This window comes from Aotus nancymaae, unplaced genomic scaffold (assembly GCF_030222135.1).
Source record: "Aotus nancymaae isolate 86718 unplaced genomic scaffold, 86718_ANA_hifiasm-v0.15.2.pri h1tg000003l, whole genome shotgun sequence".
Classification (NCBI taxonomy): Eukaryota; Metazoa; Chordata; class Mammalia; order Primates; family Aotidae; genus Aotus; species Aotus nancymaae.
Genome location: NW_026988414.1, coordinates 11,166,703 through 11,192,563, shown reverse-complemented (window position 1 = coordinate 11,192,563; position 25,861 = coordinate 11,166,703). Strand labels below are relative to the sequence as shown.

The window sequence follows — 25,861 nt, the reverse complement described above, 5'->3', positions numbered from 1 at the left end:
TGTTTACCTTGCTCTAGGATATTCAAATGTTATATTTATTTGAATGCTATCCAATATATGTTCCCTGGCATCTTCCTTTTAAATAGTCTCTATAAGCCACAGTCTTTTTAAGTACAAATAAGCTTAATATGTCTACTTAGAAAATAAAGTTTTTCCAGATACCTATAATAATGAGGAAGAGTATAAAGAATGAAGTATTTTAAGAATAACTTACGATTTGGGGGATTTCTGAGAATTCTACTTCCTTGTCCCTAAATTCCAAAGATAAATGTTGTGAATCTGGAAATACTAGACTATAGAGAAGCAGGCACTCTCTAGCCTGGGAGGCCCACTGATCTTGGGAGGGTCCATATAGCTGCTTACTGTAGATCCTGCATTAGAACCCAGGTCTTTTGACACCTGATGTCATGCACTTTTCATTCCATTCATTTCAGCCGAGAATAGCCACCACCACCCCCAACTCCCACTGGAGTTTTATTCTGAGGACAGATAAAAGGTTGAAGCTGAAGGAGTGGCAGAAAGAAGTAGGAGCCACAGTGAATGAAGACGTTTAAGAGCAGACATTATTAATACCACTAAGCCCTTCACTCAGGATTACAGGCTACACTGTACCCCTGAAACTGTAGAATTCAATGGAATCCATGGCCTTTACCTCCCTATTAGATGACCTTTTTCCTATCCCTTCACATCTCCTGCTTTCTTTTTTTTTCCTCCAAACCACCCTTAATTTAGAGGTTTATTTATTTTAAAGTAATAATCAGTGACACACAGGAAAGCCTCTCCCAACACCTGGGGAGCAGGTGTGCTGGGATTATTAATGGCATTTGAAGGGTAAGAAAATTGAAGGAAAGGAATCTGACTAAAGTGACACAGGTTAGAACTAGCAGTCAGGCCTAGAACTCATTTCATATTTCTGGAGTTGTGTGACAATATACTGATAGTTTTATTGTGCCCGGACCTAAGTATTTTAATAGGGTAAATTTCTAAGTTCATTTCTCATCTTTTACCTGTCAGTGGCCCTCAACTAATGTTTTTTGCCCCCATAGGTTGGGTACTCACAAAAGATTCCATATTCTCTCTGGCAGTAAGGGTGAGAAAGTTGCTGGCAGTGGTAGGAGTGGCAGGGTGGCCAGAGGACAGGGTCCTGCCATTCCTCCTTAACCTCCAGTAAACCAACAGCAAAAGACAGAGCCAACTCCTTCTGCTACCCAGCAGCTAATTCACTACAGGGAAGACAGGTGATTGTTCAAAGGGAGATTTTAAATCATAAATCAGACACACTAATTATAACTTTAACAAATGTTATTAAAAGCAGCAATTAAAAACCATGAATCTTTTTGAAGGTGCAGAGGGTTATAAGGTCAGTTGGCAGTAATGCAGCTATTATCTGGTATGAATGAAATGCTGGGGTGGGGAGTCAGGGTGACCTCATTAGGCCTTGTGCTGTCCTCCCAGGTGGTGAAGACACCCCCTCCCTGCTTTTCCCTCTCCAAGCCCAGAGCCTCTCTGGCACCCAGGTAGGGAAGGTCCAGATGTACTGTAACAGGATTGCTCATCCCAGGCTGTCTCAGAAATCTGGAAAGCAGGCCTAGGAGGTTGCTGGGCTCTCTGAAGCCAGGCAGGAAGCTACAGATTGGATCCCAGGTCCCACAGCACCACTGGGCTAGGGGCTGGCTTCTTAGCTCCCCTTCCACCTAGCCCCAGTTGGCCCCTGTGGCAGCAGCTGTGGGGCTGAGAAGGGGGAAGAACTGGGTCCAACGCCAGCTCATCTATGCCTGGGCTGTGCCAGGGAAGCAGAGTAAAGTGGGTGGGCTGTGTGTAGGAGGTGAGGTCCCTCTTAAAAGGCACTGTGGGAGCTGAGGTCTAAGATGGGGGCATCTAAACTATCTCAGGGACCCTCTGAATGCTCACAGGTAGAGGGGCAGGCCTGGTAATGGAGAACAGCTCCTGCAGGCCTGCTGCCCCGCCAGTGCCGCTTGCTGTACTATCACCTTCGCCTTCCTGCTGGTGGCCGGCAAAACCAGCCAAGCTGGAGGCCACAGCAGCAGTTGGCAAGGCTAGTCCCCATCTGGCGCCCACCCTCCACCTCAAGGCACTTTTGTCCATTTTCCAATCAATCAAGTGAGTCAGTTTCTAATATCTCTGGAAGCAGCAAAACATGAGGGGTCCCTTTCCCCTCCTAATTTTGGTTTCCCTCCAGATGAGGCAGAATTTGAATGCTGGTTCCAAAAAATTCTCTTTCAAACCCCCACTGGCAAGGGCTTCTCTTTGAGGGAACTGGAATCATGCAGGCCCTTTAAAAATAGTAACCTATCCCAAAAAGTGATTGTCCGTTTCAGGGAAGGGCAAGAGATATGAAAGAGGGTGAGTCCCCTATGCTTCCCTATGGGACCAAAGCTGGTTGATTGATTGGCTAAAAGAAGGGGCGGGAGCTGGGCTTTCACATTCCATATAGAGGGCCATGGGAAAGCCAAGGGTGGAGCCAGCAGGCCCAGAGGGACTGCGTGGCTGTGTGTACACTTGGGCATGTGGTGGTGTGGCTGTGTGTGTGCCTAGGGCAGAAAGTACAACACACGTGGGTGGAAGCTTGTGGGAGTGGGTGTGTATTGTCTGCTGGGTGGTGTCTGGTGGGTCTAGGGGCACCAGAAACAGTCGGGTTTAGCACGACATGGTTTCTCTCCCACCACTACCACCCTCCACCCTGGTCCCCCAGGTTTTGAAGGATGCCTCCATTCCAACAAGGCCTGGCCCAGCTCTGTGGCGACTGAGGGGAGAGGGGGCAGGGAACAGATGACTTCTGGAACTTCCAAAGCTGACACTGGCAGCCTTCACTCTCAGCCTTAATACCTAGGCCCTGGTGCTGGCGCCTTCTGAGGCAGACACAGCCCTTTACTCTTCAGATCCTTGCAGGCTTTCAAAGGAGCTTTCTCCCACCCCGCCACCTCTCTTCAAGGGCAGTGGGGAGTAGCAGGAAAGTGGAAGAGAAAAGCACTGAGTGGCATCCTCTTATCTATCTTCTCCTATGCTCTCTCAAAGGCACCTGTTATGTAGTCCCTGGAGGACTGGTTGCCCCATGAGTCAGGAGTGAATGGGTATCCAGTGGAGTGCCAGCTGTACACACACAAGATGTGCAAACACACCCAAAAGGGGCAAGAGAGGTCAAGGCACACAACTGGGACAAAGACCTGGGCCTCAGGAGGAAGGGTCCCAGAGCAGGGGACACAAGGTCAGAGGAAGAGACAGAGTCTGAGGAGGTGTGGAGCATGTAGAGACAGGCACAGGGGTGGTGAGCCTGAGGAGGCCCTGGAGCAGAGCTGGTACAGCAGAGAGACGCAGGCCTTGGCTGGGCAGGCGGGCGGGCAGGCAGGCAGGCAGGCAGGCAGGGCTTTCTGCCAGGAACTTGCAGCTCTGTCCTGCTTCCTTCTCCCACCCCAGCCTGGAGAAAGCTGGGGAGCCTATGGCTTCTGCTGCCCCTCCTTTGGTTTTCAGGGCCCTTGGAACCCCCTGGGGGCTATTCAGTAAGGGGTGGTCCCTTCCCACTCCACCAGGTACTGAACCTTGCCCTCAGGTGTGACCCTCCGAGCCAACACCTGGTACTTCTCCCCACAGGCCAACCGCCCAGCCGCACCAAAGTAGTTGGTGATAGATGACTTGAGGTGGGACAGGGACGAGTCATCTTCACTGATGCTCTCAAATGTGTGGCTGTCAATGCCTTCGTCTGGCCGCTCAGGGACCGAAGCCCCCTCTGCACTGCTGTCCGAGGGGCAGCGTCCATCCAACTCAGCTGCCCACCGCTTTGCCCGCAGGGGCATGTATGCCTTGGCTGCCAGCTTCCTCTTTCTGCTGCCCACTGTCCATCTGTATCAGGAGCAGGAGAGGAAGATGATCAGGAGTGGGAGAGATAAATTTCTTTCTCTGAGCCCATCCCTAGTACCAGGCGCTGTGCTGGGCCTTGGGCATAGATTATCTCTCTGGATTCTCATGAGAGTCCTGCGAGGAGGGAAACTGAGGATCCAGAGGAGAAAACCAGCTAGGGAGTGGCAGAGCCAGGATTCAAACCTAGGAATGTCCAACTCCTAAACACGTGCTCTTACAGCCAGGATCCCAGCACTGCACAAGCGTGAGAGCACCATTCACTGAGCCTCCTGAGGTCGTGCAGTGCAGAGGCCCTGCTTATCCTGCCTTGCCCCTCACCAGACTCATGGAGCTAGACTGGTCACATACGGCTGGGATTTAGGAACTGAAGGACCCTGTACCCCAGAGCCTGGATGCAGAAGTGTTAGAGAAATGGACACACAGACACACACAACGAGGCATACATTCAGATGCTTAGAGACAGAAACCAAGACCTGAAGTGCTGGTGAAAGCCAAAGAAACAGGAAGAAATTGGCTGAGTGTGGTGGCGCATGCCTGTAGTTCCAGCTACTCGGGTGGCTGAGGCATTAGACTCACTTGAGCCTGGCAGGCGGAGGCTGCAGTGAGCTGAGATCATGCCACTGCACTGTAGTCTGGGCAGCAGAACGAGACTATCTCCAACCAACCAACACACAGGAAGAAATAAAAATAGAGGCAACAGCAGAGGACACCTAAACAGATGTCAAGAGACACAGACTCTACAGGCATTATACCATTATACTTTTTTTTTTGCAATGGAGTCCCACTCTATCACCCAGGCTGGAGTGCAGTAATGCAATCTCAGCTCACTGCAACCTCCACCTCCTCAGTTCAAGTGATTCTCTTGCCTCAGCCTCCCAAGTAGCTGGGATTACAGGTATGTGCCACCATGTCTGGCTAATTTTTTTGTATTTTTAGTAGAGATGGGGTTTTGCCATGCTGGCCAGGCTGGTCTCAAACTACTGACCTCTGGTGATCCGCCCACCTCAACCTTCCAAACTGCTGAGATGACAGGTGTGACACTGTGCCCAGCCAGGCATTATACTTTTAATTCTACTTTCGCAAGGGTGTCAAGTATCTCAAAATACAGTGCAGCCTGAGTGCAGAGGAAATCCCTTTGCTCTACCACTCCCCGTACTGCTGAGGACCAGCTGTTGACAGACCAGCAGTACTAAAGATAGGCCACCAGGGATTTCTGTTCCCATTCCTAAATCTTCCATCCTACAGGATGCCATCTTCCGTCTTCCCTTCTGTCAGGCTTCTAAATAAATGGCTCTTTCCCTTAGAGACCACAGAAGACAGACACCAGATTATTCAGACAGCGAAGAATCAAAGTCAGGGAACCCTGCAGTCCAAGAGGCAGAGACATGCAAACTCATGGCATGCAGAGGCCAAAAGTGAAAGAACCTCTGGTCCAACAATCCAAGAACTGGAATCACCCAGTGAGCGGTGTTGTACAACCTTCTGCAGCAGGTGAAGCGTTCCAAAGGGAGGGAACCACAGGAGCCTGAATGCCTATACTTAGGTCCCATCTACAGCCCCATGACTCAGAACCAGAGGGTCTGAGAGCCAGACTCACAATTGCAGAAGGCCACGTCCCCCCACCAGAGACTAGGACACACAGAATGAGCCACACATGACAGAAGTGGGAGGTGGAGGGGCTGGGAGGAATGATGGTCCTTGCAAAATGTGAAGGTCAGACCTCCAGGAAGCTCACCTGGAGTCATAGGAGAGGCTGGTGGAGGCAGAGCCAGAGGTGCTGGCAGCATCGGTGGAGTCGACATCTGAGAAGAAGGTCTGGCCTGAGCTGGCACTGAGAGGGGCAAGACGGTGAGCCTGCCGGTGGCCCGGCCCAGCAAGATCCTGTCAACCTGGCCCGCAGGATCCCCTGGGACCTCTGCAGCCATCTCTCTGCCCCTAACATGCATCCTCCATCCCAGTGGGTGCCCATCTTCCCACAGCTGAGCTTCCCACCACCACACCTGTCTGTTTCCTACCCATCCACTTTTCAAGTCCAAGAAGTCAAGAAAAGCTCCCCAGAGCACCCTCCCCTGGCAGTGACGTAAGCACTGGTGCCAGTAACTTCATGAGGATGATTGGAGGCACCTGTGCAACACTTGACAGGTCAAAAGTGCTTTCATTTGCATTATCTTGTTTGAGGAAAATAGCTGAGGAAGATAAGCAGGGTCTGGAGCTCAGGTCTGACTCTAAAGCCCTCCTCCATGTCCTCAGGAAAATACTAAATGACCTTTAATAATTTGGGAACTAAAATGATGGAAGATGCAGTTCCTCCCTAGGGAGTACTTAAACATAGGGACACTATGGAACTACAAAGGAGGGCGTCCAGCGCAGCCTGGGGAGGGTGAGTGAAGCCTTCCTGGAAGAAGCAGGGCCCTGAGTTTTCAGATGGGCTAGGGCAGGGCCAAGGGTATTTCAGGCAGAGGGAACAACATGAGCCACGATGAGCAGGCATCAAACAGCATGGTGAGTGTGGATACCATAGTTCAAGGCGGGGAGAAGCAGGAGGGGAGGGCTGGAGAAGTGGGGAGGGCTGTGGTGCTCTGGGAACAGGGATGTTATGCTGAAAGCTCTGCTGCAGAAAGCCCCTTCAGGCAGACCCGTGCAGGAGGGATCCTTTTAACTGGGGGCTTGGCTTTCTGTTTGGTTCCCTCCCAGTCTCCAGAACAGACCTTTCCAGTAGGTCCCACACTGATACCTTTTTAAACTTTGAATTTCATCCAGCGTGAAGTCAAATATGCTAGCCAGGTGGTGGTTGGTGCTCCAGGCTGAGGTGAAGTCACTCTGTGGACACAGGAAGGAGAGAGGAAGGGTCAGATGAGTGTGAAACCCACCTCCCACACAGGCTGCCTCCTGTCCAGCCAGGGCTGCTGAGGGCTGGGCCCTCCCTAGGGTAAGACCATCACCTTTATTCCAAGTCCTGACCAGGGAGCCAAGCCACCCCAGTTCTAGCCCTGCCTTTGTCTCTAGCTGACTATACGACCTTCACCTCTCTGGACCTCAGTTACTTCAACTGCAAAATGGGGACAATTTCCCCATTTTGCTTTACTCTTAGAGACGTCAGGAAGCGCAGTACAATTAAATAATGCTTATAAAGCGCAAAGTGCTGGGACATGAGGCATTATTAATATTATTCCCCACAGGGAGGGCTTCAGGGAGGAGGCAGGGTTACTGAAGGAGGAAAGAAAGTGCTCTGGAACCCTGCTTCCAGGCTGGGCTCTGCCACTTTGATGTGTGGCCTTGGGGAAAGTCACTGCCCCACCCTTCCCTCAATGTCCCTACCTGGACAGTGGGGACAAGACTATTACCTGCCCTTACCCCCCAACTTTGGGTTCTTGAGAGAACTTGGGGGGAGATGACGCAGTGGTTTTGGAGTGCCTGACTTAGCTATAATAGGGACCGGCTTCTCCTTTTAGGGTCATTAGAGTCCTCTGGGCCTGGGGGACTTAGTTTTTGGCACAGGAAGCCCTAATAAGTGCTGACCCTGTGTGTGAAAATGGAGAGTAAGAAAACAAGGAACTAACACTGGGAATAGCATCTTCCAGCAAAAACTTTGATCTTTTTCTTCTATAAACTCGCCTTTTCTGCTGCTGGAATTCGTGAGGCAACAAACTGTGGAGACAGAAAAGGGAGAGGGTGGCCCCGTCAGAGCCTGAGGGCCCTAGGGTGGCCCAGAGGGAGGTGCCGCAGGGGCGGGGGTCACAGCAGTTGGGGAGACAGGCTCTGAACACAGCTGCACCTTCACAGGGAGGCCTGGGGAGGAGAGTCCTGGGGGCAGCAGGGGTGGGAGGGTGTGGAGTGGGTAAAGTGGGTAGAAAAAGAAAAGGTGCCTCCCCAGGCACATGCATCCAGATGCCCTGCCCCCCAGTGCCAGGATAAGGGGGCTCAGCTGAGCCAGGAAAGTGAGGGACCCCTCAAACACTCTGCTTTCCCCTTCACCTCCTTGCCCAAGTCCTAATGCAGCAAGGCTGGGTCCTCGGATCTGGCTTTTCCTCCCTGTGAGGCAATGAGGGGGCTGTGGTGGTGAAAGCCGTTGGGGATCTGGGATCTGGGCTCCTGCTCAGCCACTACCTAGCCCTCTCAGGGTCCTACAGCTGGGACTCGCTGGGTGCAGGTCCTCCTTGCTTGCTTGGAAGCAGAGAAACCAGGTTTGGCTGCAGCCCTGGCCCCTGGGTCCCCGAGCACTGACCCAGGCTTGCTCTTTCCTCTCTTACGCAGCTCAGAGGAGGCGCTGTTCTCATTTGGCAGCAGTCCCTTGTCAGGCAGCAGTTTCCCCGGTGGGTTGGGTGGGACACGGATGCGCAGGCGGAAGATGCACTTCTTTTTCTTGATCTCCTTGCCACAGAGGAACCTGGTGGGTGGGCAGAGGGAGGAGGAAGCTCTGGAGTCTGCACGTCCATCCTCCTGGAGAGTGGGGTCAAGCATGACACAAGCTTCTCTGCCTCGCTGGACTCAGAGCTAAAATCTGGATGGCCTCTGGAGGTGCTGATTTCCTCAGAGCCCATGGGATGTGGGGTTCCAGGTAGCAGCTGAGAACTTGGCTGGTGCCTCCTCCCTGTGCTTCCTCCTGCACGAGTGTGGTTCTTGCTGCTCTTGTCCCTTTTATTTGCCTCAACCAGCCCCAAGGCCATCTCCTGCAAGGCCTCCTCCAGCTCACAATGGAACTCCTATGGTCAAGACACGAACCTACTTCATTCTGTTCTCTGGTTTCCCCAGAAGACTGAAAGCAACACTGGCTGAGTTGCCCTGAAGCTGCAGAAGTGACTCAGACACAGCCCTCCCCTCTTTAGTACAAGAGGCCCCTTGCCCTCCCAATGGAAGTAAAAGGAGTTGGGGATCTGGGATCTGTCCATTGGGAGGGCAGGGGACCGCTGATACTGAAGAGCAGGGCTTTGTCTGGGCCCTAAACCATGAGATTGTTGAAGAGAGAGTGGGTAATTCTGCCTAGAAGTGTCCGGAAGAGTTTCAGGGATGAGGACCTTGTTTTATTCCCCACCATGACCTCAGCACCCAGACAGGCCCAACATAGAGCAGCAACTCAATGAATACTTGTTGATGGAACAAATGAGTGAAAAAGACTGAAGCACATCCTAGACAAAGGGCAGAGCATAAGCAAAAGTTCCAGGTGGGAAACCAAGGGCTCAGGATGGCTGGCACTCAGAATACAGAAAGCAAAGAGACAGTGGCAGAGGACGTGGGCACGGCCTGATCTTCAAAGGCCTTGAGTGCCAGGCTCAGGAGCCTGGGCATGCCTCTGTGGTGTGGTGAGGGACGTGGCCAGCTGTGTATGCTGAGAACCCTGGATGGGAAGACAGGGGCTGAGGGATGGGTCAGGAGGCTGTAGCCCACTCAGGATGATGCACTCATCCCTCAGTGCCTGGCCCACAATCCCTAGATATCTAGAGTAGGAGGGGCCCTCAGAGAGCCAGGGTACAGCCCCCACTACAGAGCTGAGCACAGTACCAAAATGTGGCAGGCTGCTGGGGTGGTCAGAATGGCTGTGCAAAGAAGGTGGGGTGTCCCCTGGATCTTGGAGAATAGGAATGAGTCAGAGAAGGGGAGGAGGACACAGGCAGGGAGCACAGCCTGAGCAAAGGCTATGCGGTAAGAAGAAATCTCACCTGTAGAGGGCCCCACCACATACCCTCCCCTCCCTGCACGCACCGGCTTTTGTAACTGTTCAGAGCGTTGAGGAGATGTGGTCCTCGATCTGTCACAGGGGTGCTGGTGAGCTGTGGGAGAGCAGGCCGGCAGGACATCAGACCCAGGCACGTGGTGCGTGGGGAGGCCCCAGCCCCTACTCCCTCCCCTCCATCTCCTGATGCTTCTGAGTCCTCCAGGTGAGGACCACTGACTCACTCCAGGATCTCAGATATGCCTTTTCACCTCTCCAAGCTCATTCCCATCTGTAAATGGAGAGAATACTTCCTGACCTAACTATATCGAGAGCTTTAAAAAGTCCATACCCTTGACCCAGTAATGCTACTCTATGGACTCTATCAAGGAATCTATATATCTGCAGATATAACATGAAATATGAACAAAACTTTACATACAAAACGGTGGCATTGTTTCTAATGGTGGACAAGTGGGAAAGAAACTGCCCAACAGGAAGGAAACAAGTAAACTATGGCAGAAACCAGTGCAGCCATTAAATTAGCCGGGCATGGTGGTGGGCGCCTATAATCCCAGCTACTCAGGAGGCTGAGGCAGGATAATCGCTTGAACCCAGGGGACGGAGGTTGCAGTGGGCCAAAATGGTGCCACTTCACTCCCGCCTGGGCGAAAGAGCAAAACTCCATCTCAAAAAAAAAAAAAAAAGTTTATGAAGATTCTAATAATATGGAAAAGTATAATGTATACTAAAAAAAGATTATTTAAAATTGTATATACTGTATCATTTAAACCATTAAAAAGAAAAAATATTCAGAGAAGAGAGTCTGAAAGGAAATGCACCTATGCATTAGTTCTAGTGATTCTTGGGTGGTGTGATATGGGTCTTTTAAAAAGTATACTTCCTTATACTTTTTGGTACTTTAAAGATTTTCCACCAGGAATATGTACAATTTAAAAAAAGAATCAGAAGAAAAGTTATTTAAAAATACCAACTCTACATATCTTTTAAGGTTTTATAATATCTATTTTAAAAATTATCAAATACTGCAAATGAAGATGTATTTTGCAAAGCATAAAGGTTTTTTTTTTAATAACTCCTTTTCATCAAAGAAGGATTTGGGGCAGTCTGTAGAGAAGATGGCTCACTCTGTATGTGACGGAGAGGATTCTAAGGATGTCTTTAGGGAAAAAAAAGGCACAGCACTCATGGGAGTGATTAGGGAGGCCCTGGCTCCAGCTCTGGCTCAGCCCCAAAGCTCTGCTGACCACAGGCAAGTCACTCTCCAGCTCTGACATCCTGAAAGTCTCTGTTACTTCACTCCATGGATCTGAGGCTCCCAGGCCCCTGATGACCCACTATTCAGCACAGGATCAGCATCAGGCAGACCCACTCCATGTTGCATCCCAGCCAGGAAATCTGGAGTGGGTCAAACACTCAGCAGAGAGCTGTGTTCCAGCCAGACTTGATCTAGGGCCTCAGCTCCCCTCCACTGAGCTGGAGGGACCCCAACCTGCCCACTGCCAAAATCTGGGATTAGGACGGTCCTTAAAGGACACAGGCTCAGAGGCCTGAACTCATGCAGCAACTCAAGGGTGAGAGCTCACAGACCTCCATCCTAGTACTGCACTGTGTGGCCCTGGGCAAACCTCTCTGCCTCCTGCCACTGACATCCCACAACCCCGCATACCTTGCCAAGCTGCAGGAGCTCCCAGTGGTGGTTGACAAAGGCCAGAATCTCCTCAAAGTCAAAGTACTTCTTCTTGCTCTGTACCCCCAGATTATAGAGGGCCAGGTGAACCACGTCCACCCTGGGCAAGGAGGTGGGGCCAGGTAAGGTGGCAGCCTGCTCAGCCAAGGTCACAGCCTTCTGGGTCCAGGCTGAGACACAGGCAGGGCTGGGACCCAATAACTAGAAATGGAATTGTTCCAGGAGGGAAGAGGGAGGGGAGAAGCTGGGAGGAGCAGGGGTGGGTCTGGACCAAGCCCCACCCTCTCACCATCGCAGGGGCAGCCTCTCGATGTACTCTGGGCCCTGGTTACACACGGAGCAGAAGAATAGGTAAAACCTGTGGGTGGGTAGAGAAGGGGGCCTATGGTGGGAGGGGCTCTGACACCCCCCTGTCCAGCTTCCTGATCCCCTCACTCCCCACCTGCCTTCCCATAATCTTTGCTGCTGGCCACTGGGGGGCAAGGACAGGGGAAGACAGGGATCACTCATAATCCTTCTAACTCCTACCCTGAATCTCCTTCCCAAATCTTGCCCTGAAGCATAACTGAGTTTGCAGAGAGTGAGCTGGGCTAGGTTGGGCTCCCATGGTCATCTTCTTCCCCTCTGAGACAGACACACACACGCCATCACAAATGACATGAGACACCAACCAAAAGATGCATAACATCTGGTTTGACATCCATAATGACTCCTTTAGCTTAGCTCCATTGGCCAGAAGCCACGGTAAGCTGTCCATTTCCCCAGTGGCTCCCACAACAACCCTGGGCAGGGCTGGTGCAAAGACTGTCACCCCTTCTTCCCCAGATACTTAAGTGACTGGGGAATAGGGAAGGCAGGCATTTTTCTAAGGTATTCCACAAATCAATGGCAACTAGGGATGTGGCCCAGCATACTTCTTTTCTTTCTTTCTTTTTATTTTTTTTTTTGAGACACAGTCTCACTCTGTCGCCAGGCTGGACATGATCTCGGCTCACTGCAACCTCCACCTCCAGGGTTCAAGCAATTCAACTGCCTCAGCCTCTGGAGTAGCTGGGATTACAGGCACACGCCACCACACTCAGCTAATTTTTTTGTGTTTTTAGTAGAGACGGGGTTTCACCATGTTGGCCAGGATGGTCTTGATCTTGACCTCGTGATCTGCCTGCTTCAGCCTCCCAAAGTGCTGGGATTACAGACTTGAGCTGCTGCGACCAGCCAGCGTACTTCTTTATTGCCTCCCGGCCCTGCATAGCTGGGGGATCCCCTACCCTGAGCTGCCTCCAGTAAACAGGTAGGCATACATTGTCACAGCCTCCCTCTTATCTGGAGGCTGGCAGTCAACCTGCAGGAGTTGTTGCTGCCATCCCTGGTCCCTCCCCACCATGCCCAAGGCCCAGTTGGACCAAATTAGCACCTACCGGTCTCCAAACATCATGGGCTCATTGAGGCACTGGGTGCAGGCCTCGTGGAACCACTGTCTGCATCGGTAACATTGCAGCATCCGAAGGTACCATCTGGAGAGACAGAGCAGCCAAGGTCAGCCAGGATCACACTCCCAGCCAGGTATGGGCCTCGGCAACCTTTCCCAACTTAAATTTGCCCTCCACTGGCAGAAAGGGAAGAGAATTTATAGTTATGGAGCACTTACGCTGTGCCAAGGGAGGACCTGGGAGTTGGACATATACTATCTTATTTGACCTCACCACCTGGTAAAAGATGGACCATTGTCCTCATATTACAGATGAGTCACAGGTGAAATGACTTGCTCAAGCTCACTCAGAAGGCACGTGGAGGATGCTGATTCAAATTCTAGTCTCCCTAACTTCAAAAGCTGTGCTCTCCTTGCCACGCCACAATGGGGCCACCATTTCTGGACTTGCTGCTTCACACACACCGCTGACAGGGAAATGTTTGCCTTGGAGACTTCATGGGAGAATAATGGTTTCTGTAAGCTGCATGGGGGCAAGACCACATCTGGCTTTTCTACCTGCAACTGTATCTGCCCTATGATGGTCATCCAACAAGTATTCATGGAATATGAAGAGCGAAATGCTCAATGCTTTCTTGATACCTTGTCAGGTGAGGTCCAGGTTAAAATGCAGATTCCTTGATCCACCACAAACCTATTCAATCTTTAGGGAAGCCTCTGGGATGCATTTTTTAATAAACATCCTGTGCAACTCTGCCCATATGCATTGAGAAGCACTGCGTTAATGCAGGAAAGGTTTCCCGTAAGCATTTCTCCATCTGACAATACTTAGGGAAGCTGATGGGCCTGAAGTTAAGCCCATTTGAGAGATGAAGTAGTTCAACCACTGCCCAAATTACCCAGCTGGAGATTGGGGCTGAGATTCAGGATTTCAGGAGGTCTTGATGGGTGAATTTACTGAGGGTAGAGGCCCTACCTCTTCTATCTGTGGTTCTTTCCATGATGCCAGGTGCACTCAGCCCAAGGGAGAAGGCTCAACTGCCACGGCTACACAGAGGTCCAGGTCGGCAAGGAAGAATCAAAGACTCTTGCCGCATATAAGAATTCCCTTCACAGTGGCCCCAGCATAGCATGACTCGCCCCCTGCCCCCACCCCTGCCTGATTGCACATCTCCAGGGAAAAGGATCTTTCTTTTTATTTTTTGGAGACAGGGTCGTCTTGCTCTGTCACCCAGGCTGGAGCACAGTGGCATGATCACGGCTCACTGTAGCCTCCATCTCCCAGGATCAAGTGATCCTCCCACCTCAGCCTCCTGAGAAGCTGGGACTACAGGCGTGTGCCACCGTGCCTGGCAGGAAAAGGATCTTAGTATCTTACCAGCAGCGGGTTCCACTGACTCTGATGGTGAAAAGGTTATCTTGACTTTCATGCATTAGTACCACCACCGCCACCAGTAACAGCTCACATTTTCAAAAAGTGTTTACCAAGTGCCAGGCACTATGTGAACCTCTACGTGAATTATGTTAATTCACGCTCTGCTCATAATCACCACATGATGGGGAAACTATTAAGAGAGCTGAGGCTCAGGGGCTGCACAGGTGGTAAGGAGCAGAGCCAGGACGTGGACGTCCTGGAAGAATCCGCACTGTGTCCGCCCCAGGCTCTTAACCACTCTTCAATACTTCGTTTCCTACAGAGCTCCAAGGAAACACCTCTGCCCTCTAGCCCTGCTCTACAGTGCTAGACGCCGCGCGGAGCACGGCCCTAGGTTCTCCCATTGAGGTCCCGCCCCCTCGGCCTTCCCTTCGGGGACCGCCCCTTGAGCCCTCGCCTCCTCAAGTCCTGTTCCCGAGGCCTTACTATTCCCTCCTCCCCACCCCGCCCCTCCACAGGGTGCTTCTCAACCTGCCCCGCCTCCCTGGGGCCCTGCTCCAGCGGTCTAACCGACCAGGACCGCCTCCCGAAGCCTCGCCCCGAAGTCTAACCTCCCGGGTCCGCCCCTCGAGGCTCCGCCCTCAGGTCTAACCTGCCGAGTTCACCTCCCAAGGTCCCGCCCCCAGGTTCAACCTTCCGGGCCCGCCCCTCGAGTCCCCGCCCTCAGGTCCAACTTTCCGGACCCGCTCGAGGCCCCGCCTCCACAGCGGCTGTCACCCCAGACCCGCCTCCCAAGGCCCCACCCCTGCGGCTGACACTACAGGCCCGCCCCTTAGGGTCCCGCCCCCACACCACAGCACGCTGGGTCCGCCCTCAAGGTCCCCGCCTCCGCTGACAATCCAGGCTCGCTCTCTACAGGCGGGCCCCGCCGCCGATTCTCGGAGATCTGCCCTGCCTCCCCGGGGGGCCCTGATCCCCTGCCTTACTCTCCGGGCCCGCCGCAGTAGCAGTAGCATTGCTGCTGGTTGGTGCGGTGGGGCGAGTCCCACTCGAGCTCCTCCGGCTGGTAGGACAGCACCATCTTCACGGCCTGCAGCGTCCTGGCGATGGCGCCCTTCTTCAGCGCGCCGCCTTTCTGGGGGGAGACGAGGGCCCCAGTCAACTACTAGGTCCGAGTGGACCTCGCGAGTCAGCACACAGCTATCTATCGAGGGAAGTGCTGCCAGGGCTTGGGGGACCCGCAGATATTCGAACGTAGTCAGAAAAGCAAAGAGCTTTTTCTCATCAATTCCAAACCCATCCCCTCTATCCCAGAAGGAACCCCGTTGATAACAATATTGAGTAATAAGCGCAATAAAGGCAGCAATTACCAACGTGTATTTACATGGATTTTCTCTTTTAATAGTAAAGCATCACTTATTGGTCCTGTATATTCCCAACACCAAACCCATCTCCACTTTACAGCTGAGGAAACTAGGCTCAGGGAGTCTATGAATCCTGGCCAAGGATAGTGGCAGAGGTGCCATCTGTCTCTAAAGCCCAGGTGTGGCCCTTCTGCTTGGAGCTCAGGCTCTATGATGGCGAGTCTCTGGGCTGCCCCACTGGAGGAGGCAGGAGAGGCAGGGACTGGGGAGGATGGAAGGCTCACCCGCACAGCCAGTGCGAAGATGCAGCGTCGGCAGAACCAAGGTGTGAGGAGGGGCTGGTCGGCACTGCCCGCTATGGGGATGTGGCACTGCTGGTGGTAACCTACAGCAAAGGAGGGGGCAGTGAGCGCCCACAAGGAAACTGTGGCCCAAGGCCAGTTGGCCCAAAGGAGGCAGGGCTGGGAGGGCTGAGGGAAATCCTAGGAGCTCTGCCTGCCAGCTGCCAGGAGCCTGGCTGCTGTTGCCCACCAAGGTGGCCAAGTCAGTGTCCAGGCTGGGGACTAAATGACAGCATTGGCCAGTGGAGGGTGGCACACAAAGGTCTGGCTTCAGTGCCTGAGCCCCATCTTTCCCACCCATCCTCTCCATCTAGCAGGACCCCAGCATACTCTCCCAGCTTTCCCCAGGGTCTCCTCCCAAGCCCTCTCTCACAGCAACTGGCCCCCTTTCACCCTGGAGTGCCAAGAGAAACAGGAAGCCAGTTAAGCCCCAACAGGCTGGAGCAGTACCCATCAGGGGCCAGTGCATGGGGACCCACAGGTTGGGGCCTTCTCAGGGCCCTGCTTGCTCTGCTTGCTCCACTCACCCAGGCCACACTTTCCGCAGATGAGGATCTCATTCAGCGGCCCTGATGTCTTCCCCAGGCAGATGTTGCACTTGGGCTCCTCTCCTGGAACGCCAGCTGAAAGAAAGGCCCTCGAGGGTCAGGTCCAGCTCACGGGAATGAGAAGTTTTACACTCACAGTCCAGATGCCTAGCCTCTACTGTCTGCTAAGCCTAGCACTGGGCCCCACATGGCACCTCACTGAATCTCCCCAACCACTCTGAGATGCCTATCATCATTACCCCATTCTAAAGATGTGGAAATTGAGGCTCTGAGAGGTTAAGTCCCTTGCTTAGCTAGTAAGTAGGAGAGCGGGGGGATTCAAACCCATGGCTGTTTGACATCAAACCCTTTGTTCTTTTGACCACATCATATTGCCTCTCCCGTTTGATTTAACTTGTTTTGTTAAATGGTTAAGTAATTTTTTAAAACTTTATTATGGGATAATAGAATTCTTTTTTTTTTTTTTGAAATGGAGTCTCACTGTGTCTCCCAGGCTGGAGTGCAGTGGTGTGATCTTGGCTCACTGCAACCTCCACCTCCTGGGTTCAAGCAATTCTCCTGCCTCAGCCTCCTGAGTAACTGGGATTGCAGGCACGTGCCACCACGCCCGGCTAATTTTTGTATTTTTAGTAAAGACAGGGTTTCGCCATGTTGGCCAGGCTGGTCTCGAACTCCTGACCTCAAGTGATCCACCTGCCTTGGCCTCTCAAAGTGCTGGGATTACAGGCATGAGCCACCATGCCTGGTCTAGAATGTTATAATGAAACTCCATCTTCTCATCACTTATTAACTCATGGCCAATCTCGTTTCTACTATATTCCCACCTACATCTCTTTCCTGTAATTATTTTAAATTGAGTCCCAGATACCCAATCATTTTTTCATAAATATTTCCATATGTATTTCTGAAAGATCAAGGCTTTTTAAAAAACATAATTACAACACCTTTATTGTACCTAAAAGTTAACATAATTGCTTAATATCATTAACAAATTCAGTTAATGTTCACATTTCCAACTGTCTCTTAAATACAAATGCCCTAACAATTTTAAGTCTGTTCTTTTGAATCAAGATCCCCAAGTAAAGTCCATACATGGTGACTGGCTGAAGTTTTTAAAATTGCTTTTAATCTATAGGCCCCCTCTCCATCTCTTTTTTCTTTGCATTTTATTTTGGTTGAAGAATATATTTTTATGTGTGAAAGGTTTGTATGAATACATTAAACACATTTTGATGTGTGTTTCTGCCTTATTTCCCCAGCTCGCTAAATGTTTTGTAAGGGCAGAAATGATATCTCTTTATCTCTGTCTCCCCAGGACCTCATACAGTGTGGCATTTAACAGGTGTTCAAAGACAAGTTTGTTGAATATATGGCCAGGCAGGAACCTTGCCTCTTATTCTTGAACATGCTCCCAGGAAGGTGGTGCCCACAGTGTGTCTCAGTAAGTCCTCACTGGCTGAATGAAGCAATGGATCAATAACTACAATGGTGCTCAGCCTTATGCTCTCAGCTCGGGAGATGCCAGGGGGTGCCCAGAAGGGGCAGTTCTGGCTAGGAGTCAAGCTATTCTTCAGCTGATCACTGTGGTACCTCCATGGAGCCTGGCATGTGGTGGGCCTACACAGGTTAGCTAAGATGCATGGGCTTCTCCATCTGGCTCCTTGTGCTTTCAATAAGGAGGTAAACCAGGAGAGAAGTCTCATTGCTTTGGATCCTTATACATTTCAGGACTTGGAGAAAAATCGGTCTCCACTGGCCACAGCTTCTTGGAGAAAGGGGCAATTTGAAAACTTTACTAACTGGCTGGGTTCTGCGGCCTCTACTTGGCAGGCTTCTTGGAATCATCTCTTATGGTAATTATTATTATGGTAAATTATGGTAAATTATTATTATTATCATTATTTGAGACAGAGTCTCGCTCTGTTGCCCAGGCTGGAATGCAGTGGTGCAATCTCAGCTCACTACAACCTCCACCTCCTGGGTTCAAGAAATTGTCCTGCCTCAGCCTCCTGGGTAGCTGTATTTTTAGTAGAGACAGGGTTTAACCATGTTGGCCAGGCTGGTCTTGAACTCCTGACCTCAGGTGATTCACCCACTTCAGCCTCCCAAAGTGCTGGGATTACAGACATAAGCCACCACACCTGGCTGGTAACAAATTCTTAACAGCCTCTCTCTAAGCAATAGCACTGAGCAAGCATTTTACATGGATTAGCTCACTTAAGCCTCCCAACCACTCTATGAAGCCAGTACTTTCACTATCACCTTCTTTCACCTGAAGAAATTAAGACTCAGAGAGGTTATGTTACTTGCTCTAGCAAATGCAGCTAGTAAGTGGCAAAGCTGGAACTTGGTTCAAGGTCTATCTGACCCTAAAACCTGCTTCCTCCCCCGCTAGGGGCCGTGTCTCTTCTCCTGTTATTGAGTATAAATGGCAAATAGGTTTCTCCTCTCATGCCAACTCTGATTGACAGGACGTAGCTGCCTGGGGCTCCACGTTGAAAGTACATGTGTTGTCAATGACTACTGATGTCTGTTGTGTGCATGGGAAGGGAGAATGGTGGCAAACATGGTCCTGATTTGCCATCTCTGTAAGGGAGAGATGTCAGCTTTCTAAGGGCAGGGAAACCCAGCTTCCTTTCAGCCCTGAAAGCGGGTCTAGCTCCATCCAGGCATGTCCGTCTTCATCCTGCCTGGGTCTTCTCTGCTTTATTGGTTTTTCTCCCATTCGCCGCGAACTCCTTGCCCCGTGGAGACGGCTGCTTCCACTAGTTTTATTCACATGTTAAATCAGGGACACTGTGCTTGCATCTAGAGCTGACAATTCTGATTACCTGGGCACATCCCCTTTTCTAGCCTAGACTGCGACATTTAAATGGAACCAATTCTGGGACATTTAAATGGAAAGCAATTCTGGGACGCAGAGCTTTCAGCAGCTGGAGATGTAGTGCAGCCAGGAAGCAAACACAGGCCTGAGGCCCAGTCCTGGCCCTCCAAGAGCCTCCCTGAGCTACCTTCCCCACCTGCCCTGCCTCCTTCCTGGTGTATGAACTCTCAAGGGGACGACTCATGTCCTAAGTGCCTTGCCAAGTCAATATACAACCAGATTTGATCATCACCTCAGGTGAGCTTGGGGTTCATGGACAAGGGCAGATGCCAGGAGTAGGAGATGGAAGGAGAGAAGGAAGAAATGAAAGCAGCAGAGGAGAGAAGACCTGGGGAGGTTGGGGGCTACCCGAAATTTTAGGAAAACTCACCATGCTGTATGTCCTTCCATAGGACCCAGTATTTGGAATTATCTTCGAAAGTCACGAGGCAGCTTTGCTTAGAGCTGCTGACCTGGGGCACGGATTGGAAGAAGCAAGTGAGAAAGGGCTGGGGAAAAGCCAACCTGGAATACAGTCTTCCTTCCCCATTTTTGTCTCCTTATGCTCCAGAAAGCAGGGCTGGAAGGGGAAGGAGGATAGCAGTTCCTGGACATGGTGTGCTCCTAGCCAGTTACCGACGGATGACAACTTGGTCAGAACGCTGAGGACCGAAGCACAATTCAGACGCTCCTCTGTGATCCTCTAGAACCTGACTTTTTGGTTTTGCAGGCTCTCAGAGCACTTTTCATTTTTTTTTTTTTTTTTGGGATGGAGTCTTGCTCTGTTGCCAGGCTGGAGTGCAGTGGTGCGATCTTGGCTCACTGCAACCCCCACCTCCCAGGTTCAAGCGATTCTCCTGCCTCAGCCTCCCGTGCGCCTCTAAGCCCAGCTAATTTTTGTATTTTTAGTAGAGACGGGGTTTCACCATGTTGGCCAGGATGATCTCGATCTCTTGACCTTGTGATCCACCCGCCTCAGACTCCCAAAGTGCTGGGATTGCAGGCATGAGCCACTGCACCTGGCCTCCAAGTACTTTTCTAAAGAACTGGTTGGATGATGTTGACCCTAAGGATGGTGCCTGCAAGACCAGGCTCTGGCCCCTCCCACCACCAGCTTTGGTCTTGAGGGACAAGAAGGGAATTCCCTAGCAATCCCTCTGTCCCCCCCTAGTCTGAGAGCCAAGCTGGAACATGAGCAGAGAGATGCTGAGCCTGAGAACAGGGACCAGAGAGGGTGGGTTTACCCTCTTGATCTTCCCGAGGTAGTACAGGCCATCTGTCCACCGGCACAGCACATACTGGCCCTCTGTCAGCTTGGACATCAGGTCTTTGAAGTTGTTCTTGACCTTCGCCAGGGCGCCCTTGTTGGGGATGTGGCTGGTGGCACCATAGGAGTCCCGAGTCCCTGGATCCAGAGCTCGATTCTCCATCAGCTTCCCCTGACACTGGGAGAGAAAGAACAGGGTTTTCACTTCTTGCTTCCCTGCTTCAGAAAGCCCATCAGGGGAAGGAAGAAAATCAGCATTTCTGTATCCTGTGCTATAAGCCAGGCTTGTTTATTATCTCACTGGTTCCTCATGGCCATCCTATGAGGAAGATATTATTCACATCTTACAGACAGGGAAACTGAGGTGTGGCAAGGAGAAGAGGCTGATGGGCCAAAGGCAGAGCCATGGCCCATACCACACTGTCTTTTAAAGTGAATAGATCTCTCAACTCACACAGAACAAAGTCCCCTACCCAGCGGGCTTGAACCATACTCCCTGTCTCAGGAGGCTGAGGTTTTATTCCTTAGGCAAACACACTCCATGTACTCTGGATGGAGGGTCTTCTTCAAGGGAGCAGCTGGGTTTCTTTTCTTTCTTTCTTCTTTTTTTTTTTTAACCCCAACCCCTGCAACCATCCCTTCCCTGAGATATGCCCAGAGAAAACTCACCTAGAAAGGAAAACTCCTGGGTGGCTTGTAACTAGTGTAGACGGGTCATCTGTCTTTTGTAATCCCCCTTCTGTTCTCAATTATGAGATGATTTAATGGAAACCAATTCTGGGACATTTAAACCCACTTATGCTTTCACCTAGATACACATTTGCTCCAAGCAGTGAAGTCATCCCCATGCCAACCTCTCCACACCTGTCTCTCACCATCCTTTTCAGCAGCATGCAGTTTACCCGTGGATTCCTCTCCCTGCCAGTGGCACTGCCTCCATGCATCTCAAACTCCTCCAAGCAATGAGCTGCCATAGTCTGCCCATTTTAAGTGCCATGACTTCTGGCTTTCCGGCTCTAGCTTCCATCCTCCCATGCTGGTCTGAGTTCAGGCCTCATCTTTTGCTTGGGTCATTCATTCATTCACTCAATAACAGTTTCCTGGGCCTTGTGCTCACCTCCACTAGGCACCTGGGTTGGGGAACGGGTACTACCAGCACCCAGTGCTAAACAGGCCGCTCCTGCATTCCTGCCTTTCCACCAGACTCTTCCGCAGGGCCACCAATTTCCTTCCAGAAACCTTCTGGGGCTCTCCACTGCCCTCACTGGTGCTCAAAGCCATCCCTAACGCCCCCTCCTTCCCGCTGGGCTCACCTGGCTCCATGCCTCTCCACACACTCTCCACTACAGCCAGTCACAGCCTGGCTCTTTCCCTGCGCGCCTATTCGGGTCTCCTCCCTGTGGCCATGGCGCTGGGCACCTGGTGTTATGACTGTCCACAGGGAGAGAGTCCAGTGCCTGTTTTTGTGTGGTGCGTGTGTGTACTCCTGTAAGACTGGGTGGGATGATGTCCAAGGCATTGTGCCAGGGAGTGTGTGAAGCTTATGTGCGGGGCCCCGGGGCGAGCCGGGCACTGCAGGGGTCTCAGTTCCCCAGATGGTGGCGTGACCCTCTCCACCCCCACTTCTATCTCCTTTTTCTCCAGCGCAGAGCGCACAGGCTCCCGGGCAGGGGATACGGTCTGAACCCCTGTCCTCTCCCTGCCACCTGGCTCCCCCGGCGCTGCGAGGTCTCCGCCCGTCCTGCCTGGGGCCAGGCCGGGGCCGCTGCAGGTTCACAAACTGACACTTCCTCCCCCGCTGAGCCTCTGGGAGCCGGCCGGGTCGCCGCACCCCCTCCACCCTGGCCGGGCGGGGGCCCCCGGGTGGCGCCCCCCCAGCCCCCGCCTCCGTCCTCCCGGAGCGGGCCCCTGCGGGCTGTGATTGGCTGATTCAAACCCATTTGCAAAGAAATGCCTGTTTGCGGGTTCCCGTCTGCGTCCAGTTCAAATCCGCGGCACCGGGAGCGCGGGGCCGGGCGGGGGCAGGAAGCGAGAATGATTCATGCGCCGGGGCCTCTCCCAGGGCGGCCGTTGGCTTTTTAAAAAGGGTGTTCAGGAGGGGAAAAAGAGCTTGCAGAAGCACCCCCTTCGCGTTCAGCGCTCCTCTCCTCGGTCGCTCGGACGCCAAGCCTTGCCCATCCCAACCCCTGCCGCAGCCTGACTTCGGACGTGAGCGAAATGCCAAACGCCCGTCTGTCCTTCCCCCACCCCGACAGGAAAATTAAAGATCGGGGGCGAGGAAGAACGACCTGTCACCCACGCCCCCCGGGGCCCCTCTGCCCCGCAGGTACCCTGCACCCCCGTCACCACCCCTGAGCGCCCCGCTCCGCAGGAGTCTCACCCCCCGGAGGCGTTCGGGCCGCCAAAGTTCAGGGAGATTTCGAAAAGAGAGGGATGAGGGCTGGGAGGGGAGAGCGTGGCGGGGAGTTCGCCCTGCAGCGCAGAACTCACCGCGAGGCTGCGTGTCCGCCGGTCCCACTTGGAGTCTGGCCACCAGGCGCATCGGCGGCGGAGGCGGCTGCGCTCGGCCCGCGGCTGCCCGGCCGAGTGTCCGCCCGTGGGGCCGGGGTCGGGGTCTCGGCGGGGGCGGGGCGGGGCGGGGGCGCCGCAGGGAGGAGAGGGAGGCGGCGGAGGGAGGGGCCGGGGCGCTCAGGAAGGGGCCCCCCGGGCGCGGGGCGCCATCTTTTTCGCGTTTTCCCGCGAATTATTGACGTCCCGCTTATGTAATTAGCGGGGGCCGCGCCGGCCTCGCCATTGGAGCCCGCGGCCGCCGGGCCCCGCAGCGCCGCCAGCCCCCGCCCGGCCCCGCCCGCCCCGCGGGCGCGCATCCTCCGCGGCCACCGCGCGCACAGCCTGGACTCGGGCCCCCAGCCGAGGCGCGGCCACACCGCGGCGCACACGGAGACGCCAGGCAGCGCGCATGGCGCACACTGTCGTTCGCACACTTGAAGAAACAGCTCTGCGCGCAGGCACCGGCGGACCCTGGCACAGACACCCAGCAGGGCGGCGCGGACACTTGGCGCAGACAGAGACCCAGGACGGCCAAACGGGCCACAAAACAGAAGCACACAACACCTCGCACTCACAGCACAGGCGTTCGGCACGGAGACACAGCACGAGCGTAATGTAGATACACAACACACAGTGCACAGCGGGCAGACACAGGTCAGAACACACCATAGCATGTACAGGACACACACTGCAAAGAGAAGTACCGTACACACCGGCCATAGGCATAGATACACAAGGGGAGATACACTACACAACAGAGACACACAACAGAACATGCATTTAAGGTAGACGGACATAATACATAAAGCCACAACACAGTAACAACACAGACACGCAAGAGAAACAAGTTTCCTGGAAAAGGTGGCATTCAGATAGGTTGTGGAGATAGGTTGGTGGGTGTGCCAGGTGGAGGGAATTTAGTGACCTAACAATCCAATTTTTAAAATATGGGTTAAGGATATCAACAGGTAATTCACAAAAGAGGAAACCTACATGGCTGAAGTAGTCCCAGACAACAAATTGCATAGAGATAGAGTGCACAGAAATATATGATATAATCGCAAATATATACCGCATGCACAACACTTCATGTGAATAAAGGGCACACAATGAAAGACAACATGCAGAGTCATAGGAATGGCAGATGGAGGCAGTAGGCAGAGCTCCAATCATGTGGTCTCTGCCCTGGGGGGAAAAGATAGACATGGCCCCACCCAGACTCATTCTTGGAGGAAGTGGGGAAGAACACTTACCAATAACCCTCACCTGCATCCTTGCCCTTAGTCCACAGCGCCCACCTCTGTGGCTACCATCCCACTCTGCAGACATGCCCACCAGACGGGGATATGTGCTTTCATGGGTGTAGCCAGTGGACAGCACCTTCCTTCAGAGCCTTCCCTATTCATGGTCAGTTGCTCACTCTGGACCCTTTGCCTCCTGGCCTTGGAGCATGATCTGTGCAGTCTCCACCTCACCTTCTCAGCAGAGATCCAGGAGTCCTCTCACCTCCTTCCTCACTTCCTTCTGCCCCTTGATCCTCCTGCTCTCACCTGCCTCACTGCCCCATTCTGGATCCTGGCACCACAGCAAAACCTAGCAGTGCTGACCACCTGCCTCCCCTCTGCCTGAACCGGGAAGGAAAGCCTGAGAGCAGCCCCATGGCACAAAATCTCCTAATCCTGGAGAGCACATTTTTAAGTCCCAAAGGGGCCCTAGGATTGTGCTACTTATCTATGTTCTGCCAAGAGAATGTGTGTCCAATGTGGGCAGGGCTGATGATGTGAGCAGAACACTCCCACTAGCTTCTAAGCTGGCTGGATCTGCCTTCAGGATGCTGGGGGACAGAGTTGACAGAGGGAAGAGCTCACCTCTGAGGCTACAGGCCAGCCGCAGCCATTACTGACCATGGGATCCTGAGTGTGTCACTTCGATTCTTTTTTTTTTTTTTAAACAATTCTTGCTCCCAAGACTTCAGCTCTTAAGCTTCCTTGTCCTCACCTAAATAGAGTTCTTGGGAAGGTTAGAGTTAATGTATATGCAAAGCCCCTGGTGCCCAGTGGGTATGCAATAAGTGATCATTTTATTAATACTTTGTTAGGAAATTCTGTATTCAGAATCCCGATTGCCTCACTGTGTGGGACTAGAGTTGGGGGATGTATGACGCGCAGGTGGATGGGAGACAAGGGACTGGCAATCTCATGGAGGAGGCAGTGTTGACTCGTAGATAAATAAGAGGGGATTGTGCTGTGAGCTGGACATGGAATTGGAGTGTCCTGGCTTCCAGTCCAGTTCTGCCTCTGAGCCAGGGCAGGGTCTTGGGTTAGCTAGACCCACCTACACCATGTTTCTTTATCTGTTTAAAAGGGGGCAATAACGCTACCCATCTCATGGGGCTGTTGCATAAATGTTCAAATAAGATAATGAAGGAGCAGGTGCTTTTGTAAACTAAAAAGTTTGGGATGCAAAATAAGAAGTTAAAACACTACAAAACAGGAAATTATAAATGCCACAAGAATGGTACAGTGCGACCAGCGGTTGTTTAGAGGCAACTCTAACTTTGAATTGAGGAAAGAGAACAAATTTCATGGAAAAGGTGGCATTCAGTTAGGTTGCGGAAATAGGGAGGTGGGTGTGCCAGGTGGAGGGAGTTTAATGGGCTGACCAACAATCCAATTTTAAAAATATGGATTAAGGATATCAACAGGCAATTCACAAAAGAGGAAACCTAAATGGCTAAAATAGCCTAAAATGTGAAAAGATGTTCAACCTCATTGGGCACGTGAGAGATGCAAATAAAGAGAGTGTGATACACCATTAAACATCCACCAGATGGGCACGGAGTCAAGTCTGTCAATATAGGGGAGTGGGGGCAAGCAAGTTGCACTGT

General features: G+C 52.3%; 1 protein-coding gene across 4 annotated transcripts; it reads right to left on the bottom strand.

The window, feature by feature from the left end:
* Positions 1–12: 12 nt before the first annotated feature.
* PHF19 (PHD finger protein 19) lies at positions 13–24,654 on the bottom strand. 4 transcript variants are annotated; one of them, XM_012458240.2, is made up of 15 exons: positions 24,228–24,654; positions 20,402–20,602; positions 19,549–19,630; positions 16,274–16,369; positions 15,690–15,790; positions 15,028–15,176; positions 12,656–12,751; positions 11,527–11,595; positions 11,217–11,337; positions 9,577–9,644; positions 8,102–8,263; positions 7,437–7,524; positions 6,611–6,696; positions 5,612–5,707; positions 13–3,858 (listed from the first exon to the last, which is right to left on the bottom strand). In XM_012458240.2, the coding sequence occupies exons 2-15, from the start codon at positions 20,585–20,587 to the stop codon at positions 3,516–3,518; spliced, it is 1,743 nt and encodes a 580-aa protein (XP_012313663.1). In that variant the 5' UTR covers positions 20,588–20,602; positions 24,228–24,654; the 3' UTR covers positions 13–3,515. The 4 variants fall into 4 exon arrangements, with proteins under 4 accessions (XP_012313663.1, XP_012313660.1, XP_012313661.1 ...); XM_012458237.2 differs by having other exon boundaries at positions 24,241–24,654; XM_012458238.3 differs by lacking the exon at positions 24,228–24,654 and adding an exon at positions 22,915–23,012.
* Positions 24,655–25,861: the final 1,207 nt, after the last annotated feature.

Excerpts from the sequence above, each read along its gene's own strand:
- PHF19 (XM_012458237.2), bottom strand. The coding sequence starts at position 24,303 with ATGTCTGCAGAGTGGGATGGTAGCCACAGAGGTGGGCGCTGTGGACTA. Across the intron at positions 11,338-11,526 it reads GAGAGGCTGCCCCTGCGATG|GGTGGACGTGGTTCACCTGG; the intron begins GTGAGAGGGTGG and ends CTCCTTGCCCAG. Across the intron at positions 3,859-5,611 it reads AGCCTCTCCTATGACTCCAG|ATGGACAGTGGGCAGCAGAA; the intron begins GTGAGCTTCCTG and ends CTCCTGATACAG.